Here is a 15,371-nt window from a genome sequence, read left to right on the forward strand (position 1 = left end):
TGGGATGCTCCTGCTGAATACAATTGCTCAAGGTATTGGATATTTGGGATCCATATTTTGGAACAGGGTGGTAATATCGAGTGAATATATACTTTGATATTTGCTGTTTTCGACAGTGTACCCCACGAAAACCTGAAAATCAAACTGGAAGGGAAGGAAAATGGGGAAATGTCCTAGGGTGGATAGAAGACTTTCTACATGACCGCAAGTGAAAGTATGTGGTGATTAATGGCACGAAATCATCATCTGTACCTGTCACAAGCGGGGTGCAAAGAGCAGTGTATTGGGCCCGCTTTTTTTTTCATAATTGACATGTCTGAAGTTGTATACTCTTCCATACAAATGTTTGCAGATGACGCCAAGTTATTTCGGGAATTCAAGAACCATGTGGACTGTGAAGAGGCTGGGGCGGAAGGATCTCTGTGAGCTCCGAGAATGGTCGAAGAAATGGCTACTGAGATTCAATGTCACGAAGTGTAAGGGGATGCACCTAGGGCGTACCAACGGTAAGGAGGCATATCATTATCATATGTCCCAAAGGGATGAAGAAACTGCATTATTTGAGACTGAATGTGAAGACTTAGGTGTGTATGTTGACAATGAGCGAGAAGAAGGTAAATCAGGCACATAAATTATTGGGTCTTATAAGAAGGTCGTTCAGATATCTAGACGGTCCGTCCCCCGTAACGATCTTCAAGAGTGAAGTGCTTCCCATCTGGAATACTGTCACCCCATCTGGTCCCCGAGATATGCTAGAGAGCACCTGAACTTGCCTAGCTTATACTACAGACGGGCAAGGGGCAACCTAATTGAGGTGTATAAGCATCTCAAGGGACACTACTCAGTCGAGTGTCCTTACTTGGAACTGATTGACACTCGCCAGACAAGGGGTCGCAGCTCGAGATTGAAGAAGCCGCAGGTTTAGAAAACTGTGAGGGCAAACTTTTTGGAAGTGAGAGTTGTGAACTCGAGGAACAATCTGCCAGAGAGTGTTGTGGCGGCACCGAGTGTGAGCTCTTTCAAGATCAGACTTGACCAACACTGGAGCAGGTTCAGGTACATTCAGGAGCCAGTGCATGCCCACTGCCCAGTGCTTGCCAACAGTGCGTAACAGAGACCGATCGCTCAAGCGGCTAATGAGCCGATAAGTGGTGAAGAGGAAAAAAAAAAAAACATAGTTGAAAATTTCTCAGTAATATTACTGTTCAGACTATAAAAGAATTGTTTACGTGTCCTCTGAGCAACCATTCATCTGGTGATAATACAGGGGCGTCGTTAATCTTTTATCCAATTATCCATTTTATTTGGCCTCCTCCCCATCGAGGAAGTTAGCTCCCTTGTACTGTACACTGTACTCTGCTTCAGACTGCGTACTTCCATAACACTTTCTGTACGTTTCCTAGGCAAGGATCACTGGGCATATAATTCACTTTTGCACTCTGGTGCACTTCCCGCTATACTACCCTTAATGGTACAGGTACAGTACCCTAACCTTTCTTTATAGTTCTCACAGTTGACTCAATAATTAAAAAAATGTCGTTCACAAGCGCTACACTCCCATTGTATTGCAAGTAGATATCCAGGGTATACTGTATATAATTAGTGTGCAATCATTGAAGATAAGAAAATTCTTCATTTAGTATCACTAATTTAGCCAAAATAATGATAACAAATTAAGAACACTGACTTTACTGATATTAAAAATCTATTTCTTAAATACGAGAAAGTATAAACAATGTCAAACCAGAGGTGGGTGTTGTTACGTTTGGCAAATTTTATCAAAGTTTGTTGTAGATGTACAGTATAATAATTGAATATATATTTGTAAGTAAAAAAAAATGAAAGTTCATGGTATGAACATTTTATTCCTCTACACCTGCTTGCTTAAGTGTAACAATCTTTTCTCTTCTTATTATAGAATTGTTAAGAAATGTTTTTTGCATTACACACACACACAAATAGTGCAACAAAATGCATTCATAATTTACTGATGCACACAATAAGCAGTCCTCAATCACCTCTAGTGATAGGTTTAATCTGTCCAAGTTCTTAGATGGCATTTTCAATAAGTACTGTAATTATACTTCGACCTATTATTACACTTACAGTTCACACTTGTTAAGCATGCAAGTATTTAAGATTTCTAGCTAGTCACAATTACTTGACTCAAGATACAGAAAGTCACTCTCCATTGCTCTCTTTGTTCTGTTCAATCTGCATCTGAGTCTGTGGTTCATCTTGGTGGTCTTGAGCACTGAGCAAGTCTGGGAAGAAATGTTCCACTTCCGCCTGGGAGCTGTTTGTGTCCTGGGAGAGATGTAGCGGCAAGAACTCCGCCACACACTCCTCTATCCCTCTCCATCCACAACCACCGCCAGCACGACTGACCTGCATCAATAAAACTTTCTATTAGGATCGAGAAATAGAACTCGATAGAAAATGAAAAAAACAAATTGTAAGAAAACATAACCTGATATACAAAAATGCTTTTCAGATCAATAAGCTGTATAGGATAAACAGAAAAAAAGTACATGGATTCAGGTGTTTGATAAACTTTAATTTCAAAAGAGATGGTAATATTTTTATTTCCGATCCGGTTTGTCAGTACTGTTGCATAATATGCAACAAGTTTAAGAAGAAATAATAAATTTAGGTCTATGTCGGCTATGCCTACTCATGGCTGCCAGTGTTAAGATTATTTTGTACTTTTAATTAGTTACTCGTCATTAAATATGAAAACAAATAAAATCTAAAACTCCTCACTGCCCTGGAAAGCTCCTGCCCTTTATTAGGTTCATGGCGGAGTTTCCAGGTCGTCTTGTCACCATAAACAATACTGTCCCTTTGTCCCCTCCCCTGTTCTTTCCCTCCCTCCTTGACTGTACAAGTAGAAGAAAAGATCCTCTCCCCTTTTTGAATTAAGTTGTAATTAATAGGTAGTAGGCAGCTACCAAACAGGGAGATACTACCGCCTGGGAAGATATTGGAAGTGTATATATATCATGTATGCTGTTATGTATATTCTGGATGTTGTATATATATTATGTATGTGCTCCATTTATATACATTATTTATTCAGCATAGCTAGCAGCGTGTGGCAATGTATTTACCATGTCCCACACGCTTAGTTAATTTCCCTGGCGACATCTGGAAGCTGCTACATGTATCACTTGCCACATGTCGCCTGAGGACTCAGTTGACCCTCAGTCAGAGTAGGGAGAGCCGGCTCGCTTGTGTATCTCTGCTTGTCCAGCAAATAGAACCTACTAAAAACTCTACAGGTGTTTGTGTTCGCTCCTGTAGGTAGAACTTGGTACCCAGAACATGTACAGGAAGCATAATGTATTGTCTAATGGTAGACCCTGCTTACACATGGCATTACGAAAATTGTGACCAAGTTCCAGGTTGCTCATCTATCTTTTTGCCTCATTTACACAATTGCAGTGTCTCAACTGTCTCTCTTGCTATTGACAACACCACAAATATAACAGTACTCATTCGTGATCTGTTTTATTCATTCTATTTTATTCTCCTATGTCAGATGATATTAATATTGAAGCGGGGCCTTCTCGGAAGGGTCCCACTGGACGGGAAGGTTGTGGACACCAGGGCCAACCTGATGATCATCATCAAGTTATTGGGGCCTCATCTGACTCCACCGCGGTTGCTGGAGGATAGGCTTTTTTCACACTTCATTTTTCCAACATTCGCGGCCTGAGATCCAATTTTCCTTCTGTGGAGCACCATCTATTAACCTCTTCCCCCGACCTCTTACTACTTTCCGAACTTCAACTGTCTAAAGTAGCTTCACCCAAACCTTTTCAAGTCTCCAACTACAACCTTTATGTATGATATGGATACAAAGTAGTACCTTAAGCTGTGTATTATTATATTACTCTTATATTACTGTATTGATTATGTATAGTAAAGTATTGCAGAACATGTATTAATAGGGTGTGTCATACGGAGGCGAATTTTAGTGAAAAAAATCGGCCCATATGGTATTAATAAGTGGCAGTTCTATGTGCAGAATCATGTGATATCTTCAGATCTGAAAAGTTTTAATTTTTTGCTAGGTAAATTTTAACTTGAAATCTTATGAAAATTCAGTATTCCCACCCTTTACCAACACCACTAAATAGCTTATTTAAAAGTAGAAGTAAATGTATCAGGTTAATTTATTAGGATGAAAATGATCCAGAATAGTGAAACGAATGATCTTGACATTTATTAAATTTAATATTCCTTTAAGACAAAATCATCAAATACAAAAAACCGGTTTTACTACTACGACCCAGTGTTGCTGCACACCATAGAGAACATGTCTTTCTTGCTTCTGTTTCTACTCATCACCTCCCTGCCCCAGCCACCTGAGCTCGGATGCTAGCCTTCCCTCCCCTCTCCTGGCTGTACACGTGACTGCTGGCCTCGCTCACTTGCTGTACACAGCGGCTTTACTCTGGGTGTCGAGGGCAGGCAGGGGACATGCATGGGGTTGTCAGGAAAGCTCTGACTTGAACATTGGTGAGGCTGCAGGTAGAGAAGGGAGACTCACTGCCTGCCTGGATGTTATCCAGATCCTATGAGATCAGTGAGGGTCTTGGCACCTGGGTGACTTCAGGAGTCTTCCTGACCCTGGAAGGAATCGTCACCAACTGATTCGTCATGCCCAGATCACTCTCCTTAAGTCTCATATCAAGATCTTTTGACTGCGACTCTTCTCTCCTCCTCATCCTTACTGCAGGCATTGTCTGCAGAACTGCCTGCGGGATGAGCATGCCAGAAGATCTCCTCACAGTCTGCTCGAAATCTGAACAACCTTCATGGCTGACTCCTCAGGAGCTCAAGCTGGAAGAGAACATGCCTCGGACCTTCGGAGAACCAGTGACTTGACCTTGGTGTTGAACCAATTTGTAGTAGACACTCACGATAGATTGGACAATAGAGTCTCGGGTTGTGAGAGCTGGTTCCCTTTCAGTTTATGATGAGCGACCCAAATTCTGCAGAACCTGAGAGCCGTTGTGAGCCACCTAGAATGTGAACTGGACCTATCTGTAGGTAAAAGCAAGTCTATCAGGCATGACCCAGTTTTGATGGCACTGCAAATCATATAACCTTGGTACTGGTCCAGTACTCAGGTCGTCAATGACAGTATGTGCAAGCTCAACGAGGTGGGGCCAACTGTGATTTTTTCACAGCTCGGATTTATTTCTAACTCAGTGGCAGAGTCAACATCTTGCCAAAGGACCAGACCATCTGTTGTTTGAAAGGAAGTCTTGCCATCCAGCTCCTGGATCCAGATGTCTGGTGGCAACTCGTTGGTGTGGAGGTCACAAGCAATCAGACCAGCTTCCTCCCAATCTTCCCGCTCTATCCACTGTATGACCCCCCCCTTGCCACCCTGTGTTCGTGTTGGTGCTGTCCCTCAATGGCCTGCAGGGTCTGTCTCACGTTCCTCTCTCTGAGCCAGTTCACAATGTTATCTGCCACTATCTCAGCTGGTTTCCTGATGTCATCTTTCTCTGGGTGAAATACCACAAATACCCTCTGGTTCACTGCAGCAGGAGTAGTGTTCCTCCTTCACCATGGCAGGGGAACAACTTGTCAGAGATCTCTAGCTTTCATGAACTTTAGTGTCATCCTTCTCCCATCAAAAGAACAAACAATTGATTCCATTTTCTCTTCCTTTATCAAACTCCTCTTCTAGGTTACTGATAAGTTTCTCCTGAGCTCTCCTTACTTTGTTATGATCTATCACCAGGTGGAGCATCATCAGGTGTTATCAAACCACCAAATCAACCCAGGCAGCTGTTGCTATCTCTGCGTTTCTCTGAGACCAGTGTGGTGTCGCATGCTGTAGAGCTATGCTCAGGATATCTTTCAATTTCGAATCTTATGCCTGGAAGGTTTGGGATCAGTATTTTCTGGGTTGGGGACAAAGTCACCCATTCTCCTGGTCAGCACTCGGATCAGCCATGGGAAGTCATTAAACTCTATGAATCAGCTTGACTCAATCATCGGCACACCTCACCTGGGCCTTCTCAAGTCTCTTTTCCTCGGCAACTCTTCTCCTCTTCTGTCTCTCTGCTTAGCCTCCTGTCTCTTGGACTCCGGAATGTGGCTAGAAATCATGAGGCCCCTATACTGCCAGTCTTCTCTCTTTGTGCTTTGACAAATGCCAGTTCAGTCACAGGAATCTTCAGTTCACGTACAAATACCACAGGAGATGTGGGCCTCAGTTTACAGTCACGATCGCATCAAACTCAGGACAGAGAACAATTGGGCACTTACAAGTAATTATGTCAAATAACTGGTCCAGTTGCTTAGCAAAGCTGTCATACTTTACAAGTTTCCTCTCCCAAAGAGAGATATCTCTTGCCTTTTCCCAACTGGCTAGCAGTCTCTCACTAATCTTCTTCTGACTTGTTATGACTGGAGGCTGAACTGAAGGCGTTAGCCAGGGGTGTATTGTGCCAAGACAGCTTTGGTCATATCACTGGCAACATATCTTTGTTTGATATGTAGGATTCTTTGGTTCTTTTCACTGATTTGCCTGATTAAAACGCGTATCTCGAAGCATCTCTCAATGTTAGCAACTCCGACTTCAGGAGCTCTCTCCCAGACCCAAGATGTAGTGACTGAGATGGCTGGATTTGTGGTTCCTCGTCCTGACACAAGCAGCCATCCCTATGATATTATCAACTTATAAATGCATCAGAATCTGAAACAGAAAAATATTGTTAGTTGGGTTGTTAAAGAATGAAGTCAGAAAGCAATGTTCACTATTTAATTGTAATGCACTAATGCAGCTGTACATTAGATTTTCGATAAATTTCACGCTAAAATTTACTTAGCAAGGTTGCAAGTATTGAAACTGGAAATTGTTTTGTTTATATATACCCTAAGCTCTACCAAAAAGTGATGGGCCATTAGTTTTAGCTGATCTTCCCTCCTATGACACACCCTAATGTATTAATTCTATGTAATATTCAATTTATTGTGCACCATGTTATGTATATAAATTATCATATTTATATACTTTTATGTATTCAGCGAATGCTGGCATCTGTACATGCAGCGCACAGTGTATAGAAGTTAAGACTGCAGAATCCTTGTGGTGTGGAAGTGAGCTTCTTGGTCCCTTTGTATATATATCTCCGTGCGAGAATAGAACCTACTTTTAAGATAACAAGTGTTTATATACCTTCAGTAGCATAGAACATTTTGGAGGTATCAAGACGAACACAGATGGCGCAGTGATTATTTATCCGTGAGATACAGTGGACAAGTCTTCCCTTGGAGCTGTGTTAATGGCGTCTTGTTGTCTTCCAAGCTTCATCCGGATCTACAACTTAAGACTACTACAAACCTCTAGACTTACAGTGTTGTGAAGTGCTATACTTATTGTACAGTGCCGTGCTGTGAAGTGAAGTGTTTGTAGTGCTGTGTGTTTAATCATAATTGTCTGTGCAAAGTGCGGTCAGATGACTAAGGGGAGCTGGTCCAGCAGATGCGTCGCTCCGTCTCTGGTCGGGAGGGGTAACTAACCGACCAGCGACGACTTCCTGCCCAGTTGGCAGCGGCGTAAGCCTCTCGGCAACCGCCATACATACACCTGCGCATTAACAGATTCACCTTATATTAAATTCTTGTGACTTACTTCAAACTTCTGCATTCTATTGCATGGATTACGAGGGTGACCCGGTCTTTTGCACAGATAGAGTGCAAGAAGCTGTCGGCATGTCTCACAGGGATCAAAACGATACCCTGGACGATGGGATTGCAGGTTTTAGTGTGGGAGACCTCTCCCAGCCACACTAAGGCCCCACGCTCCCACACTGACAACCTTGTCACCCACAGAATCTCCTCATTTCGTACTTGTGGCTTCCTCCTGCTATGCATGCTGTTAGGTTCTGGATAATAAGTTCAGCCATACAGGAGAGAACACAAACACACTAGCATAGTTTTTGTAGGTTAGGTTTACTGGATAGAAGATATGTACACAAGGAGAGTAGCTCTCTCCAACCTAGCTGCCTGTCAACTGCTATAGACGGCTATGGCAAGTGAGACATTAGCAGCTTCCATCGTCGCCAGGCACGTGGTAAGCATGTGGGATATGGTAATAACATTGCCACACACACGCTGCTAGCTAGGCTGAATAAATAATACATAAATGGGTACCACTTGTATACATACATAATATATAATCCAGCATACATAATATACATACACCTCCCTCCCCTATCGCTCATAGCAAAGTCTTGAGCGGACAGCACTATTCTGGATGCGTTCTGAGCGTCAGGGACTTCATCACTGGGAAGGGTATGGGACTCAACACTGGTGCGTGAAGGGCCAGCAGAAGGCATTATTCGCGAGGGGCGGAGAAAACGGCCGGTTCACTCCCACCACACACGACCACTGGGTAACCGCACCTGGTAGTCCCGTGACCTACCAAGGCCCATGACTACGCCTACTTTGTCCCAGCGTAGGGAGGTCGGGTCCTGAACCGGACAGGTGCCAGCTTACTCAACCTGTAAGGAGAGGAAGCGAGGCGTGGTGGTTGTAGTGACGACGACGTCCTAAACACGTTCGTGACTCGGCGATCACAATCTCTGTCTTGGCCTGCCTCCTTGGAGAAGGATTGAGGTGAGCAAGGGACACAAGAACGAAGAGGGGCGTCCACATACAAGACCTGGGCAGGGGCACGTCGGTGTAGTTAGGTGTGTTGCGGAGTTCAAGACCCGGTCGAAGGCCTCACCCAGTCAATGTTCCCAGAAGGGGCCACCTTAAGGATGAGGTGCTTCAGATTTGACAGCAACACTCAGCGTATGCGTTGGACTGCGGGTAATGGGGCGATGACAACACCTGCGGACTCCCCATCGGTCAGAGAGCATAGCAAGTCGGCTTGTGAACTGAGGCCCCTCCGTCGGTTACGCGGGCATACAGGCATGCGTCCGAGTAGTGGCGGAACTTGCTGATAATTGGCGGCAGGCGTGGGTGTCATTACGCACTTGATGACAACCGGCCAACCAGAGAGACGGTCGACGAGAACAGGAAGGACTTTCCTGACACACAGAAAAGTCAGCCGACACACAGACTCAAAGAGGCGGGTGGGGTTGTCGTCACTCATGAAGGGGTTCCTGCTGCTGGCTGGGTTGTAATACTTGGCAGGGCTCACACGCACGGACAACATTGGAGATGTCGGAGTTGATGCGGGCCAGAACACAGTCTGTCGTGCACGTCGTTTGGTAGCCTCAGCTCCCGGTGACTGTCGTGAAAGCGTGAGCCAAAGGCGTGGGGCGTGATGCAGCAGGGACAACTACTGCGTGCTCCGGTACAGAACAAGGTCTCACGTGTAGTAGAGTTCATGGCCCGGAGTTTCCAATACGGGAGCAGGGGTGTTGTGAAGATCGTAGCGGTTGCTAAATCCATTCCTCACACACTCGACAAGTCCGGACGTGGAAGGTCATCTCGGGCCCGCTGTTCCGAAGGTCCTCCATTGCCTTGTCGTCATCTGGTGACAGGTCGAACGAAGGGATTGGACGGCATGGAGAGTGACCACAGTCCTGACGGAAAGGCGAGGTCAGCGTCGAGCATGGTCTTCTACTGGAGTAGGCTGACAGGAGGCAGGATAAGGCATCAGGGGATGCAGAGCTCACTTACCAGCATGCCACACTGCTGTGAGGTATGCGCCGAGGAAGCTTCTCTTTCAGGCGGCTGGAGAGTTCTCAAGCGGCGTCTGGCGTGTAGTGGTTGAGGATCGGGACAGCGGGCGATGGTCGGTCACTAGGTGAAAGTGTTGCAGGCCTATGGTAAAACCTGCGCGGACATCGCCCAAGCCACAGCCAACAGCTCCAACTCAATAGTGGTAGCGGCGTCTCAGTGTCAGAGAGGAAACGAGCCACACTGGGCGAGCGTTCACCCTCCACCATGATCCTGCAGTAGGGCGTATCCCGCCATACAAGCGTGAATCTGTCTGCAGAATTGTCGGCAAGGCTGGGTCAAACGTGGCGAGGACAGGTGGACGAGACAGAACCTGTTTCTCACTTGCTGGAAGGCCTTGTGTCGTGGTCAGGGGAGTCCCACAGGAATGTCTCTTGGGGCTCATCAGGGGGCGAAGTGGTTGAGCAGCTGCGGGAGATGTCGATGAAAACTCTGCTAACTACAGTTGTGAGACCCGATGGAAAGGACCTCAAATAGGTCAGGTTAGCAGGGTGGAAAATCCGTGATGGTAGCGGACCTTTTTCGAGGTCAGCTCGCGATACCATTCTGAAAGGGTGTACCCACAAAGTCAACTGAAGAGCTAGCCAGAACAAACTTGTCGGCATTTAGGGTAATGCCGTGCTTCCGGCACCTATTTGAGTACCTCGTAGATACGGCAGGGTGATCCATGCTTATCCTCGTGGTACCTGCAGTATGTCGTCGACCACTTTCACACAGTTTGCCAGACAGCAGCCAGAGCCATATCACCTCGAAGACAGAAGGCGTCTCCTGTAGCGGCGAATCCCATGGAGCCATGGCAATAACTGTAGCGTCAAAATGCGGGGGTGATGAAAGTTGTCAGTGGTCGGTCTTCTTCGGCAAGCTCTATCTGCCGAGAGTATCCACACAGGGCGTCCATGGTTTGTGAAAAAGCGCCTTCGGGTTCACACTGCATTATGGCTGCAGGGCGTGGGGAGAAGGGTGTAGGACAGAGACACCCTGGCTGTTGAGCTTAAGAGGTCAGTGGTGATCCGAACACCACCTTTAGGTTTCGCGGCGACAACCATAGGGTGACACCATGGAGGCGGGTCATAAGCGGTTGGTGCAATGAACAACCCCGGGCTGACCATAGGTCAGCTCGTTTTCTGACCGCCTCCTTGTGGCGGAAGGCCAGAGGAACCAGTCGAGGGGTGTAAATAGCAAAGGGCTTCGCGTCGTCCCTCAGGTGGATCCTCATGGGGGGACCTGCCATCTTCTTGAGAGGCTTGGATTCCAGAGCGGACTTGGTCACCAGAAGGTTAAGCTGAATTCCTTCAGGAAGTACTTCGGCGTCGAAGAGAGGTGTCACTGGCAAGAGAGGCAGGGGTAGGGCGGCCCAGCAGGGTCGTTGCTGCTCCCTTTTGCACCCTGTTGGCGTGTTTTACACCTCAAGAATAGGTTTGGGGAAGTCCTGGGGAGATGATGGCCAACTCTTGACAATGTCTGTAGGACAGCAAAGGAGTCGGGACACCGTTATGCACATCAATCCAGGCTTGACACGACCTGTTGCCAAAGGTGACTTGTGCTTGGAGTGAACCCAGGGCCAGGGTCATCTGTGAACCATCTGCCATAAAGCGGAGATCCTTGGGGGGCGGTCCTAGATCACTTGGAGAGAGCCCCAAGCATTGCAAATGCTGGGGACCGATGACTGTAGCATCAGCGCCGGTGTCGGGCAACATCTGGAGACGGGATGACACACTGCGGTAGGTCACAATGACACTGATGTACTGGGGGACTTTGGTCCTGGGACGCGGGGGGGAGCACACATTCCTAATATGGCTCGAGCGTTGTCCAGGGTCGTCATGCTTCTGATTGGAAGACTGTGGGCGGCCCTCTCTGGTGGAAGGGAGCTGAAGCTTCCGCCGACGCTGTCCCTTGGGTTTCTTGGAAGGGCAACACTTGTCATAGTGGCCCAGACGACTGCACACAATGCACTGGACGCGTTTGGCAGGGCACCGTACTGTGAGTGACCAGTGGCCCTTACGGTCACAACTGTTGCAGGTAGACTCAGCAGCTGGACACACCTGTGTTCCGTGCTGCTTACCACAGTTGTTACAAAATGAACCGGGCGTGGACGTGGTGGGCGAAGGCGTAGGAGCAGACTTCTTGTCCTTCTTGTACCGGGACACAGCGCGTACAGCTGTAGGGGGAGCTCGGATGGCAGAGGTGGCACACCTGGCAGCCTCATAGGAGCGACATATCGTCAACACATCCTTGAGAGAAGAGGAAGAGTCGAGGGAGGTGAGGCGTTGGACAAGTTCCTCATCCTTAACACCCATCAAGATCACCTGCTTCAACTGGGTCTCCTCGCACTGCTGGTGGTGGCCTAGACATATATCTACCTCTTCCGAGGCTCTCTTAAGTCGTACATAAAAGGCGTCAAAAGACTCACCCTCCATCTGTCTGCAGCTAAACAATTCCCTCCTGCGCAGAGCTTCATTCTGCTGTCCTTTGATGTGCCGTTGTAGAATGTCCAGTACCTCCTCTACAGACAGCGAAGAGGTTGGGGGTACCTGCAACGTATGTTCCAAGACACGCTGAATTTCCAAGGACAGGCACATACGCAGCTGGATGAGTTGTTTAGGCTGTGACAAACTCTGGAGATCCACCATTGTAGAATAATCAGTCCACCGTCGCCGCCATTCACGAAAAGTCTGGAAAGTCACATCAGGCTTCAAGATGGGCGGTGTTTGAGCAGCTGCTTTAGGTGGGGCTGGGGGGCGTGAAGGAAGCATTGATGAGGTATCTGAACCAGTCAGTACCGAGGCAGTGTTAGAGCCAGGGGCTTGGTTAACAGTGAGGCGAGATATCAAAGCTTCAAACCGTGCACTGTCTTCCAATCTCCGTTGGTGATCTCTCTCTGCCTCTGCTTGCCTTCTGTGTTCATCCGCCACACGTCTGTGAGCTTCATCCTCGCGCCTTTCATCTCTCATAAACTTCATTAAAGCAATTATCTCTGGAGACAACGCTGAATATTGAGGTGAAGGGCTGCGCGATGTTGTGGGAGCTGGAGCGTCGTGGCCGGCCTGGTCATCCATCTCTGCGGGACTATCATCCGCTTGACTCATCCAGACGCTGGGTCCCCGGCTACGTAAGGCATGAGACATAACTACTTCATCTGTGTACTGTGTCTTAAATCAGTGTTGACCGGTCAGCCTGTCGTATCAACAAGATTTCAGACAAAAAAAATTAATTAAATACACAGATAAGTAGGTTATATATATAAAATATATATAAGAGAGCCGCGCGGTCAGTGAGTGTTAGTACATGTATGTGTGTGTGTGTGTCCCGGGCAGGAAAGCGTCTCGCCATGAGGGGGAGCTGTGAGGGAGGGGTGGAGACGGCGAGGAACGCCAGTCACCCTCTGGACGCGGTCAGAGAAGGGTGCACTGAACTCTACTCCCCACAAATGCCCAGAACATGCCGTATACCTTGGGAATCCTTTAGAACAAGGTCACACATGAATGGCACGAAACACACAATGCACTAAACACTTCACAGAAAATCACTGTCACTGACACTGCTCAAAGTTGCTAAATTCTTCGAGGACGGGTGGCGCGGCGGTTGACACAGGGCGGGAGTCCATAAGCCGGCTTTCCACAAACTTTGCACTATCACTCGTAATTATCCAGTAAAACTACGCACTGCGCCATGTTAGGTTCTGGATAATAAGTTCAATATACAGGAGAGAACACAAACACCTGTATAGTTTTGTAGGTTCGATTTACTGGATAAGAGATATGTACACAGAGGGAGTAGTAGCGCTCCTCAGCTAGGCTGCCTGTCAACTGCTATAGACGACGTATGGCAAGTGAGACATTAGCAGCTTCCATACGTCGCCAGGCACATTAATTAAGCATGTGGGATATGGTAATAACATTGCCACACGCTGCTAGCTAGGCTGAATAAATAATACATAAATGGAGCACATACATAATATACATACATAATATATAATCCAGCATACATAATATACATACACATGCGTCCACAGATCTCCTTCAACTGATTAAGAGGATGGAAACTTCTCGACGCCAGGACGATATTGCAAGGAGAGAAGAGGAAGAAAGTCGGTACAGAAGGTCTGAAAAACGGCGCCATGAAGAGGAACAACGACGCAGAGAACTCGAAGACATACGTAGAAGTGAGGATGATCTGAGAAGAAGAGAGGATCAAGCCAGATTTGAAGTCTTGATTTCTCTGTTAGCCTCCCCACAACGATCTACTGTGCAAGATTCGTCTGCTACTACTAATGTTGATACGACTAGTGATACTGGTACCTCATTTCCCAGAGTCGGATCAACAACACCTCAAAAGGCTGCAGTACAAACGCCTCCCTCTCTGAAGTCTGACGCTTCTTATCAGATATTTCGGGAATGGCGTCGACGTTGGCAAGACTATGCAACAATGGTTGACTTGTCAAGTTTACCACAGCCTAAACAGATGATACAGCTTCGTATGTGCTTGTCCTTAGAGACACAACGTACTCTCGAGCACACACTTCAAGTGCCTCCTACGACAACTCTGACGGTAGAGGCCGTGCTCGACAAGTTACAAGAGCATGTCAAGGGACAGCGCAACGAAGCACTTAGAAGAAGAGAACTCCTCCAATGTAAGCAGCTTGATGGAGAATCTTTTGACGCATTTTTTGAAAGGCTCAAAAGGTGTTCAGAGGAAGTTGATGTTTGTCCTGGACATTCTCAAGTCTGTGAAGAGACACAACTCAAGACAATCATTTTAACGGGTGTCCGAGATGAAGAGCTAGTTCAGCATCTCATTTCCCTTGACCCCCACTTCCTCCCTTCAAGATGTTACAAAATGTCGAGCGTACGAGGCCGCCAGGTGTGCGACTTCAGCTTTGCGCTCACAACCTGACCAGGTGAGGGCGATGTCTTCCTACAGAAAGGGTAAGAAGCAGCAAGGTAACCCCACCCCTCACCCTCCAGCTACACCTTCAGCAGCAGCTTTGTGTAACAGCTGTGCGAGACAGCATGATGCCTCCCAGTGCCCAGCTGCTCAAAGCGTGTGCAGAAGTTGCGACCGCCAGGGTCACTGGGCTTACACAGTCAAGTGCCCTGCTAGCAAAGTTCAGTGCAGACTTTGTGGTCGTGTGGGCCATTATGACAAATGTTGTCGTAAGAAGACACGGAAAGGACACCACCTAGGATCCAAGAAGTCATCCTCAGGTAGTGCTGGCGCGCCCCCTCCTTCTGGCAAGCATCGAGACGCTGTGTCCAGTCGTTCCTGCCGTCGTGTACATTGTTCCACAGACACGACGCCCCAGCACATCAATGTCGTCATCTCTCACGGTAACTTGTCATCCAGTCTTCAGATGTTACCTGACACCGGTGCTGACGTCTCAGTAATTGGTCCACAACACTTAGCAAGTTTGGGAATACCCAGGAGCAACCTACAGCCCCCTCCTCAGACAACGAAACTGACAGCTGATGGTTCCAAGATGGCTCCAGCTTTGGGATCTTTCTGGGCTACTCTTACCTTTGGTAAGCAGTCTTGCTCAGCCCGGATTGATGTTCATGATGGGATCCCGACTCCGCTTTTATCATATGGCCATTGTCAAGAGTTGGCCATTATTTCCAAGGAATTCCCTAAACCTATTTTAAAGGTCACCC

General features: G+C 47.1%; 1 protein-coding gene across 1 annotated transcript in view; it reads right to left on the reverse strand.

Annotated features, from left to right (window-relative positions):
- Positions 1-1,871: 1,871 nt before the first annotated feature.
- LOC121853365 (thioredoxin domain-containing protein 6-like) overlaps positions 1,872-15,371 on the reverse strand; it is a 464,042-nt gene continuing 450,542 nt past the window's right edge. Inside the window, exon 11 of the mRNA XM_042347463.1 lies at positions 1,872-2,388. Within this exon, the coding sequence (XP_042203397.1) occupies positions 2,349-2,388 (40 nt within the window). The 3' untranslated portion in view covers positions 1,872-2,348. The remainder of the gene's footprint in view (positions 2,389-15,371) is intronic.

Source organism: Homarus americanus, unplaced genomic scaffold (genome assembly GCF_018991925.1).
Source record: "Homarus americanus isolate GMGI-L3 unplaced genomic scaffold, GMGI_Hamer_2.0 scaffold51859, whole genome shotgun sequence".
Taxonomy (NCBI): Eukaryota; Metazoa; Arthropoda; class Malacostraca; order Decapoda; family Nephropidae; genus Homarus; species Homarus americanus.